Source organism: Taudactylus pleione, unplaced genomic scaffold (assembly GCF_031769625.1).
Source record: "Taudactylus pleione unplaced genomic scaffold, aTauple2 ptg001394l, whole genome shotgun sequence".
In the NCBI taxonomy this organism is placed as follows: domain Eukaryota; kingdom Metazoa; phylum Chordata; class Amphibia; order Anura; family Myobatrachidae; genus Taudactylus; species Taudactylus pleione.
In genome coordinates this window covers 163693-175803 of record NW_028285794.1, presented here as the reverse complement: position 1 = coordinate 175803, position 12111 = coordinate 163693, and the positions used below count along the sequence as shown (strand labels likewise).

At 48.7% G+C, this 12111-nt stretch overlaps 1 protein-coding gene across 1 annotated transcript in view; it reads right to left on the bottom strand.

Moving 5' to 3' along the window:
- The window catches only part of LOC148442752 (tripartite motif-containing protein 3-like), a 93786-nt gene that overhangs the window by 61046 nt on the left and 20629 nt on the right, over positions 1 to 12111 (bottom strand). Inside the window, exon 5 of the mRNA XM_088463531.1 lies at positions 7897 to 8077. Within this exon, the coding sequence (XP_088319657.1) occupies positions 7897 to 8077 (181 nt within the window). The remainder of the gene's footprint in view (positions 1 to 7896; positions 8078 to 12111) is intronic.

Below are 12111 nucleotides of genomic sequence, written 5' to 3'. Positions count from 1 at the left end.
GGGAGACTGCGCTGAGTAATGTGATATGTGACACCTGTATATCTGTGTGCTCCTGAGTCTGTATATGGAGACTGTGCTGAGTAATGTGATATGTGACACCTGTATATCTGTGTGCTCCTGAGTCTGTATATGGGAGACTGCGCTGAGTAATGTGATATGTGACACCTGTATATCTGTGTGCTCCTGAGTCTGTATATGGGAGACTGCGCTGAGTAATGTGATATGTGACACCTGTATATCTGTGTGCTCCTGAGTCTGTATATGGGAGACTGCGCTGAGTAATGTGATATGTGACACCTGTATATCTGTGTGCTCCTGAGTCTGTATATAGGAGACTGTGCTGAGTAATGTGATATGTGACATCTGTATATCTGTGTGCTCCTGAGTCTGTATATGGGAGACTGTGCTGAGTAATGTGATATGTGACATCTGTATATCTGTGTGCTCCTGAGTCTGTATATAGGAGACTGCGCTGAGTAATGTGATATGTGACACCTGTAAATCTGTGTGCTCCTGAGTCTGTATATGGAGACTGCGCTGAGTAATGTGATATGTGACACCTGTATATCTGTGTGCTCCTGAGTCTGTATATGGGAGACTGCGCTGAGTAATGTGATATGTGACACCTGTATATCTGTGTGCTCCTGAGTCTGTATATAGGAGACTGCGCTGAGTAATGTGATATGTGACACCTGTGTATCTGTGTGCTCCTGAGTCTGTATATAGGAGACTGCGCTGAGTAATGTGATATGTGACACCTGTATATCTGTGTGCTCCTGAGTCTGTATATAGGAGACTGCGCTGAGTAATGTGATATGTGACACCAGTATATCTGTGTGCTCCTGAGTCTGTATATAGGAGACTGCGCTGAGTAATGTGATGTGTGACACCTGTATATCTGTGTGCTCCTGAGTCTGTATATAGAAGACTGCTCTGAGTAATGTGATATGTGACACCTGTATATCCGTGTGCTCCTGAGTCTGTATATGGGAGACTGCGCTGAGTAATGTGACACCAGTATATCTGTGTGCTCATGAGTCTGTATATAGGAGACTGCGCTGAGTAATGTGATATGTGACACCTGTATATCTGTGTGCTCCTGAGTCTGTATATAGGAGACTGCGCTGAGTAATGTGATATGTGACACCTGTATATCTGTGTGCTCCTGAGTCTGTATATGGGAGACTGCGCTGAGTAATGTGATATGTGACACCTGTATATCTGTGTGCTCCTGAGTCTGTATATAGGAGACTGCGCTGAGTAATGGGATATGTGACACCTGTATATCTGTGTGCTCCTGAGTCTGTATATGGAGACTGCGCTGAGTAATGTGATGTGTGACACCTGTATATCTGTGTGCTCCTGAGTCTGTATATGGGAGACTGCGCTGAGTAATGTGATATGTGACACCTGTATATCTGTGTGCTCCTGAGTCTGTATATGGGAGACTGCGCTGAGTAATGTGATATGTGACACCTGTATATCTGTGTGCTCCTGAGTCTGTATATGGGAGACTGCGCTGAGTAATGTGATATGTGACACCTGTATATCTGTGTGCTCCTGAGTCTGTATATAAGAGACTGCGCTGAGTAATGTGATATGTGACACCTGTATATCTGTGTGCTCCTGAGTCTGTATATGGGAGACTGCGCTGAGTAATGTGATATGTGACACCTGTATATCTGTGTGCTCCTGAGTCTGTATATAGGAGACTGCGCTGAGTAATGTGATATGTGACACCTGTAAATCTGTGTGCTCCTGAGTCTGTATATGGAGACTGCGCTGAGTAATGTGATATGTGACACCTGTATATCTGTGTGCTCCTGAGTCTGTATATGGGAGACTGCGCTGAGTAATGTGATATGTGACACCTGTATATCTGTGTGCTCCTGAGTCTGTATATAGGAGACTGCGCTGAGTAATGTGATATGTGACACCTGTGTATCTGTGTGCTCCTGAGTCTGTATATAGGAGACTGCGCTGAGTAATGTGATATGTGACACCTGTATATCTGTGTGCTCCTGAGTCTGTATATAGGAGACTGCGCTGAGTAATGTGATATGTGACACCAGTATATCTGTGTGCTCCTGAGTCTGTATATAGGAGACTGCGCTGAGTAATGTGATGTGTGACACCTGTATATCTGTGTGCTCCTGAGTCTGTATATAGAAGACTGCTCTGAGTAATGTGATATGTGACACCTGTATATCCGTGTGCTCCTGAGTCTGTATATAGGAGACTGCGCTGAGTAATGTGATATGTGACACCTGTATATCCGTGTGCTCCTGAGTCTGTATATGGGAGACTGCGCTGAGTAATGTGATATGTGACACCTGTGTATCTGTGTGCTCCTGAGTCTGTATATAGTAGACTGCGCTGAGTAATGTGATATGTGACACCTGTATTTCTGTGTGCTCCTGAGTCTGTATATGGGAGACTGCGCTGAGTAATGTGATATGTGACACCTGTATATCTGTGTGCTCCTGAGTCTGTATATGGGAGACTGCGCTGAGTAATGTGATATGTGACACCTGTATATCTGTGTGCTCCTGAGTCTGTATATAGGAGACTGCGTTGAGTAATGTGATATGTGACACCTGTATATCTGTGTGCTCCTGAGTCTGTATATAGGAGACTGAGCTGAGTAATGTGATATGTGACACCTGTATATCTGTGTGCTCCTGAGTGTGTACATGGTAGACTGCGCTGAGTAATGTGATATGTGACACCTGTATATCTGTGTGCTCCTGAGTCTGTATATGGTAGACTGCGCTGAGTAATGTGATATGTGACACCTGTATACCTGTGTGCTCCTGAGTCTGTATATAGGAGACTGCGCTGAGTAATGTGATATGTGACACCTGTATATCTGTGTGCTCCTGAGTCTGTATATAGGAGACTGTGCTGAGTAATGTGACACCAGTATATCTGTGTGCTCATGAGTCTGTATATAGGAGACTGCGCTGAGTAATGTGATATGTGACACCTGTATATCTGTGTGCTCCTGAGTCTGTATATAGGAGACTGCGCTGAGTAATGTGATATGTGACACCTGTATATCTGTGTGCTCCTGAGTCTGTATATGGGAGACTGCGCTGAGTAATGTGATATGTGACACCTGTATATCTGTGTGCTCCTGAGTCTGTATATAGGAGACTGCGCTGAGTAATGGGATATGTGACACCTGTATATCTGTGTGCTCCTGAGTCTGTATATGGGAGACTGCGCTGAGTAATGTGATATGTGACACCTGTATATCTGTGTGCTCCTGAGTCTGTATATAGGAGACTGCGCTGAGTAATGGGATATGTGACACCTGTATATCTGTGTGCTCCTGAGTCTGTATATGGAGACTGCGCTGAGTAATGTGATGTGTGACACCTGTATATCTGTGTGCTCCTGAGTCTGTATATGGGAGACTGCGCTGAGTAATGTGATATGTGACACCTGTATATCTGTGTGCTCCTGAGTCTGTATATGGGAGACTGCGCTGAGTAATGTGATATGTGACACCTGTATATCTGTGTGCTCCTGAGTCTGTATATAAGAGACTGCGCTGAGTAATGTGATATGTGACACCTGTATATCTGTGTGCTCCTGAGTCTGTATATGGGAGACTGCGCTGAGTAATGTGATATGTGACACCTGTATATCTGTGTGCTCCTGAGTCTGTATATAGGAGACTGCGCTGAGTAATGTGATATGTGACACCTGTATATCTGTGTGCTCCTGAGTCTGTATATGGTAGACTGCGCTGAGTAATGTGATATGTGACACCTGTATATCTGTGTGCTCCTGAGTCTGTATATAGGAGACTGCGCTGAGTAATGTGATATGTGACACCTGTATATCTGTGTGCTCCTGAGTCTGTATATGGGAGACTGCGCTGAGTAATGTGATATGTGACACCTGTATATCTGTGTGCTCCTGAGTCTGTATATAGGAGACTGTGCTGAGTAATGTGATATGTGACATCTGTATATCTGTGTGCTCCTGAGTCTGTATATAGGAGACTGTGCTGAGTAATGTGATAGTTGACACCTGTATATCTGTGTGCTCCTGAGTCTGTATATAGGAGACTGCGCTGAGTAATGTGACACCTGTATATCTGTGTGCTCCTGAGTCTGTATATAGGAGACTGCGCTGAGTAATGTGATATGTGACACCTGTATATCTGTGTGCTCCTGAGTCTGTATATAGGAGACTGCGCTGAGTAATGTGATATGTGACACCTGTATATCTGTGTGCTCCTGAGTCTGTATATAGGAGACTGTGCTGAGTAATGTGATATGTGACACCTGTATATCTGTGTGCTCCTGAGTCTGTATATAGGAGACTGTGCTGAGTAATGTGATATGTGACACCTGTATATCTGTGTGCTCCTGAGTCTGTATATGGGAGACTGCGCTGAGTAAAGTGATATGTGACACCTGTATATCTGTGTGCTCCTGAGTCTGTATATAGGAGACTGTGCTGAGTAATGTGATATGTGACACCTGTATATCTGTGTGCTCCTGAGTCTGTATATAGGAGACTGTGCTGAGTAATGTGATAGTTGACACCTGTATATCTGTGTGCTCCTGAGTCTGTATATGGGAGACTGCGCTGAGTAATGTGATATGTGACACCTGTATATCTGTGTGCTCCTGAGTTTGTATATAGGAGACTGCGCTGAGTAATGTGATATGTGACCCTGTATATCTGTGTGCTCCTGAGTCTGTATATAGGAGACTGCGCTGAGTAATGTGATATGTGACACCTGTATATCTGTGTGCTCCTGAGTCTGTATATAGGAGACTGCGCTGAGTAATGTGATATGTAACACCTGTATATCTGTGTGCTCCTGAGTCTGTATATAGGAGACTGTGCTGAGTAATGTGATATGTGACACCTGTATATCTGTGTACTCCTGAGTCTGTATATGGGAGACTGCGCTGAGTAATGTGATATGTGACACCTGTATATCTGTGTGCTCCTGAGTCTGTATATAGGACACTGTGCTGTGTAATGTGATATGTGACACCTGTATATCTGTGTGCTCCTGAGTCTGTATATAGGAGACTTTGCTGAGTAATGTGACACCTGTATATCTGTGTGCTCCTGAGTCTGTATATAGGAGACTGTGCTGAGTAATGTGATATGTGACACCTGTATATCTGTGTACTCCTGAGTCTGTATATGGAGACTGCGCTGAATAATGTGATATGTGACACCTGTATATCTGTGTGCTCCTGAGTCTGTATATGGGAGACTGCGCTGAGTAATGTGATATGTGACACCTGTATATCTGTGTGCTCCTGAGTCTGTATATAGGAGACTGTGCTGAGTAATATGATATGTGACACCTGTATATCTGTGTGCTCCTGAGTCTGTATATGGGAGACTGCGCTGAGTAATGTGATATGTGACACCTGTATATCTGTGTGCTCCTGAGTCTGTATATAGGAGACTGCGCTGAGTAATGTGATATGTAACACCTGTATATCTGTGTGCTCCTGAGTCTGTATATAGGAGACTGTGCTGAGTAATGTGATATGTGACACCTGTATATCTGTGTGCTCCTGAGTCTGTATATAGGAGACTGTGCTGAGTAATGTGATATGTGACACCTGTATATCTGTGTGCTCCTGAGTCTGTATATAGGAGACTGCGCTGAGTAATGTGATATGTGACACCTGTATATCTGTGTGCTCCTGAGTCTGTATATAGGAGACTGTGCTGAGTAATGTGATATGTGACACCTGTATATCTGTGTGCTCCTGAGTCTGTATATAGGAGACTGTGCTGAGTAATGTGATATGTGACACCTGTATATCTGTGTGCTCCTGAGTCTGTATATAGGAGACTGCGCTGAGTAATGTGATATGTGACACCTGTATATCTGTGTGCTCCTGAGTCTGTATATAGGAGACTGCGCTGAGTAATGTGATATGTGACACCTGTATATCTGTGTGCTCCTGAGTCTGTATATAGGAGACTGCGCTGAGTAATGTGATATGTGACACCTGTATATCTGTGTACTCCTGAGTCTGTATATGGGAGACTGCGCTGAGTAATGTGATATGTGACACCTGTATATCTGTGTGCTCCTGAGTCTGTATATAGGACACTGTGCTGTGTAATGTGATATGTGACACCTGTATATCTGTGTACTCCTGAGTCTGTATATGGGAGACTGCGCTGAGTAATGTGATATGTGACACCTGTATATCTGTGTGCTCCTGAGTCTGTATATAGGACACTGTGCTGTGTAATGTGATATGTGACACCTGTATATCTGTGTGCTCCTGAGTCTGTATATAGGAGACTTTGCTGAGTAATGTGACACCTGTATATCTGTGTGCTCCTGAGTCTGTATATGGGAGACTGCTAATACCCTGATTACATCTATGCTTTTATCTCTTTATACAATGCAGCATTAAATACCCTTTATGTATCCAGCCGAGCCTTGCAGAGTCCTATATCTAATTATATATACATTTATTGTTTGTACACTTTTGCTATACAATTGTCCAAATGACTTATCCATGGTGATGTATAATATATGACTGGTAGATAAATTCAGCCTTTTCCTGTTAGAGGTTCCTCAGATGTCTCCGGTTATATCTCTGCTGCGTTCACAGCCGCACCTACATAGGAACGCATGGTGTGATCGCCGTGCATACCGTACGCTGCTGCAGGTTATCGCCTGGCGAGATGAGTGTGCAGGTTGGTAGCGCAATCAGCTACTTAGTCGCACAGCGCTCATGTGTTATTTTCAACGCAAATAGTGGGGCACAGATTTAAAATGTACATGAACACAACTTCATAACATTTTCTTGCTTGGTTTTATGGCATACACCTGCTCGCTGGCAGAGAGAAACACCCACCTCCTGCCGCTCGCTGGCACAGAGAGACACCCACCTCCTGCCGCTCGCTGGCACAGAGAGACACCCACCTCCTGCCGCTCGCTGGCACAGAGCGACACCCACCTCCTGCCGCTCGCTGGCACAGAGAGACACCCACCTCCTGCCGCTCGCTGGCAGAGAGAGACACCCCCTCCTGCTGCTCGCTGGCACAGAGAGACACCCACCTCCTGCTGCTCGCTGGCACAGAGAGACACCCACCTCCTGCTGCTCGCTGGCACAGAGAGACACCCACCTCCTGCCGCTCGCTGGCACAGAGAGACACCCACCTCCTGCCGCTCGCTGGCACAGAGACACCCACCTCCTGCTGCTCGCTGGCAGAGAGAGACACCCACCTCCTGCTGCTCGCTGGCAGAGAGAGACACCCACCTCCTGCTGCTCGCTGGCAGAGAGAGACACCCACCTCCTGCTGCTCGCTGGCAGAGAGAGACACCCACCTCCTGCTGCTCGCTGGCAGAGAGAGACACCCACCTCCTGCTGCTCACTGGCAGAGACACCCACCTCCTGCTTGCTGGCACAGAGACACCCACCTCCTGCTTGCTGGCAGAGACACCCACCTCCTGCTTGCTGGCACAGAGACACCCACCTCCTGCTTGCTGGCACAGACACCCACCTCCTGCTCGTTGGCACAGAGACACCCACCTCCTGCTCCTCGCTGGCACAGAGACACCCACCTCCTGCTCCTCGCTGGCACAGAGACACCCACCTCCTGCTCCTCGCTGGCACAGAGACACCCACCTCCTGCTCCTCGCTGGCACAGAGACACCCACCTCCTGCTCCTCGCTGGCACAGAGACACCCACCTCCTGCTCCTCGCTGGCACAGAGACACCCACTTCCTGCCCCTCGCTGGCACAGAGACACCCACCTCCTGCTGCTCGCTGGCACAGAGACACCCACCTCCTGCTGCTCGCTGGCACAGAGACACCCACCTCCTGCTCCTCGCTGGCACAGAGACACCCACCTCCTGCTTGCTGGCACAGAGACACCCACCTCCTGCTTGCTGGCAGAGATGGCCTCCAGGTCGCGGAGCAGGGAGTTCTTCCTGTGCTGTAGAGCTCTTTCTAATTCCTCAAAAGTTGAGCAGATCTCGTTGACGGCGGCGATCTTCCGCTCACTCAGCTGACGACTGATCTCACTCACCAGGTCAATGGCCGAGGTCAGCTGGGGGATTCTGGGAGAAGGGTAAATGGACATCTATTAAATAGGTTTATTTTATACCATCCTGCTGTATCTACCAGGCACTGCCCATGTACATGACACAGCGAAGCTCTGCGCATTGAGCACGCCTGATTTTGCAAAGCAGCTTTGTGTCGTATGCAATGGTAATGCAAAAATAATGCGACAGGTATTGTGCACGCTGCGGAAGAGACAGTGGAGCACGGTCGCAGCCTGCACCTGGTTATATCACATTTCTTGGTTTTCTAAGTAGGATCAGAAAATGTCACAATATTCTAATTACACGTATGAGATATTCCCTTCAGCTTCAACCATTCATTCCAGAACACCTCCATTTATCCAGAGCAAAAAAAAAAACTACATCTTCTAAAAAGAACAGTCCAAGAGAAGGTCCCTCCTGGCCCGTACTAACGATCAGAAACTCTCTCTGCACCAAAGGTGAATATACAGCAGCGTGAGGATAAAACATAACGGAGAATGTGATAGAGGAGTGTTACTGCCACTCGCATCAGGGACTAATATAGAAGGAATTTTAAACCTGTGTTAAAAAAAAACTTCTCTACGTCTATTGGAGGACAATGGGAAATGTGGGGGACACTAGGAAACATTGGGGGACAATAATGGAGTGTAGGCACACTACAGCTATTGCTTGTCCATAGCCCCGTCCCCTACACCACATGTGCTGCTGGAAAACCTTTAGTAATGTTTTACCAAGACCCAATGGTGGACACTGGGAACACGTTGATGTCCCACAGTTGATGTTCCGTGCAGAGCCTGGACCATTGCGAGAGATCAGGCGGGAACAGCCGACACCAACCACGAGGTGTGCCCGCAGCTAGTCGAAATATACTCAGGAGAAGCAGTTCCAGGCGCTGGAGGTAGGAGCCTGAGTGTATGTAAGAAGCGGTTACAAACGGCGATGGTAGAGTTTGGTGGTGGCAGCATCGTTACACGCCCAAGCGCAGTGGGCGGAGTCAGTGACAGGCAGTCACTGACGGTAAGCGGGAATCCCTGATACACCAGGATCCAGTGGGGATTAAAATCCCAATCTGTGATCAGGAGTCGGGCTGAGGCTGTCCGGTCACAATAAATGTGCTTAAATTGTATGTGCAGCACTGTGCAGGGCTCGCAGGACCCACGTCGCAGTGTGTAACAGCCTGATGCAGGGCACAGGCTTTGTGGATATTATAACAATGTATTTCCAATGTGTTTGAATGTATTTTAAAGGTGAAATGCACTTACCTTGGTTTACCTGGAAGTCCCAGAGGATCCAGGGCTCCACGTGGGTTGCTGGACCCCCCAGCCCCCTTCCAGGGAAACAAGGATGCCTCCTATGCAGCCTCATGCCTGAGAGTGGTATGAGGAGGTGAATAGGGAGCTGGTCAATGAAGCCAACTAATTGTTCCAGGGAGCTCCCAAAGAGTTTCCCTTCAGTGGCCAGGAAACGCTGCCCGGGGACCTTGCTTGCCCACCTCTGGATCTCAGATTCAGGCAGAGGTGGCAGGCAGCAGACGACAGTATGTTTTGGAGGGAAACTTCCCCCAGCCCTAGACGAGCGACTCCTGGGTGGCGACTAAAACACCAGGTGGGCTCAGGCACAGGGGAGTGACCACTCCCCACAGGGGACAATATTAAACATGCATGTAGACAGTACATGCACTTAAGTTGATTGGTTGAAAACCACAGGGCAGACTTACCCCCTGTGGTAATGTGTATTAGAGTGGCATAAAAGAAGGGCATGTGAGTCCTGTATGTGTATCTTCTTGAACATCAATGACTGAACTGCTGTAAACATCTTTGTATGCTGACCCCCTTAAAGCTGAGGGAAGGGTCTTTCTTAAGACTATTGAGCAATAAACATCTTTGCCTTTACAACGACTGCCATGCAGAGCCTGGTCCATTGCGAGGGATCAGGAGGAATCAGCCGACACCAATCAGGAGGTGTGGCCACAGCTCGTCAATACATACGCAGCAGAAGCGGTTCCAGGTGCCGGCAGTAGGAGCCTGAGTGTACCTAAGAAGCGTTTCCAAACGCCAATGGTAGAGTTTGGTGGTGGCAGCATCATTACACGCCCAATGCGCCGTGGGCGGAGTCAGTAACAGGCGGTTACTGACGGTAAGGGGGAATCTCTGATACCCCAAGATGTAGTGGAGATCAAACCCAATCTGTGATCAGCCAGCCAGTGAGGTCATCCGGTCACAGCAATAATCTGGCCAAGGCTGGTTCCCCTACCTCCAAAGTAGTACCCCCCCCCCTTGTGGCCGGAGGCTGGCCCCACTTATATAATGGTGGCCGCTGAACTGAAGGTGTTAACCCCTGTGCTGCGGCACCATTTTTAAATGGACAAAGGGCACTAGGCGCCATATTTAAAATGTAATGTGTGTCTGAATTAAATGTTTTACCTGCCGCGGGCTGGACCCTCTGCTGGTGGCTGTGGCAGCGCTGCTACCTCCCCCCTGGAGACTTATTAAGTGCTGCAGCGGCTGGAGATGGGCTCCGGCGGCGGCAAGGTAATGTCAACCCCATGGCGCACAGCGTTTTGGGGGGGGTGGGGGGCGGTGTAGGAGCCTCTCAGTGCTCCATGCTGGGGACCGGGAGGAAGCCACTGCAGCCAGGATGAGCGTCCCGGGCTGCAAGGCAGCGCTGGGGGCCGGGAGTGCTAGCTCAGCTCCCGGCGCCCAGCATTAAAAGGTAGCCAGGCTGGGTGCCACACCGGCGGTGCAAGGCTAGGAGGAGCAGAGGGCTGGGGACCTCAAGCACTCCATGGGTTACCACCAGTCACTCCATGCCGGCTGCTTCCTGTGGCCAGGCAGCGGAGTGTACAGTGAGCCACTGCAGCCAGGTCTAAGTCCCTGGGCTGCAGGAGCTAGGTGCTTGCACGCCAGGGGACAGGGAGAGCCAGCTCCCTGGACCCCCAGCGCTGAGGAGGTAGCAGCGGCTGAACGCTGGTGAGTGAAAGTACAGCTGCTGCGGCCAGGACAGGGTCCCAGGCTGCAGAGCTGAAAAGCCCTATGCTGGGGATTAGGAGATTGGCTCCCAGTGTCCCAGCATGGAAGGGCTGAGTTAAGTTGAACATACATACGTTGTTAAAAATTAAATGTACTTAAAATGTATGTGCAGCACTGAGCCCGGACAGCAGGTGCTGGGCTACACTGACGCAAGTGTTTGAAAGTCTATTTAATGTATAAGTAAAGTGCACTTACCTGTGATACTCTGGACGGCCAGGGGAGCCAGAGTCCTCTGTGGGCTGCTGGATCCCCAGCCCCTTCCAGAAGGAATAAGATGTCCCCCTGGAAGTGGTATGAGGAGGTGCATCGGGAGCTGGCTAATGCAGCCAGCTAACCGTTCTAGGGAGCTCCTAAAGGGAAGCTTTCCGTGGCCAGGAAATTTGTGCCCGGGGACCCTGCTTTCCGACCTCTGGAGCTCAGATTCAGGCAGAGGTAGGAAGCTTGGTCCCTTAGCAGATTCCTGGAAGTAGGGTTTTGGAGGGAAACCTCCCCCGGCCCTAGACGACCCGACTCCTGGGTGGCGACCAAAACACCAGGTAGTCTCAGGCTCAGGGGAGTGACCACTCCCCACTATCCATAGGGGACAATGTTAAACGTGCATGTGGCCAGGTCATGCACTTAAGGAGATTGGTTGGAAACCACAGGGCGGACTTACCCCCTGTGGTAATGTGTATTGAAGTAGCATAAAATAAGGCTTTGTGCCTGGTAATATTGTACATCTCTGAAAACCCTTTGTGGAGAAGAATTGCTGTTGGATAAGATTTCTTGTATTCTGATTATTCCCCTTCAACTTGAAGGGAGGGACTGTTAAGATTTGAGCAATAAACACCTTTTGCCTTTAATTCGACTACATCTGTACCCTGCGACCAACAGAATTGCGCCAAATGCCATTCCGTTCTCCTGCTGTTCTGGGTAAGAGCACAGCGTCTCCGAAGCTCAAGCCCCCTGCCATCTACCCAGCAAGAGCCTGGTCCATTGCGAGGGATCAGGCAGGAACAGCTGACACCAAACAGGGGGTGT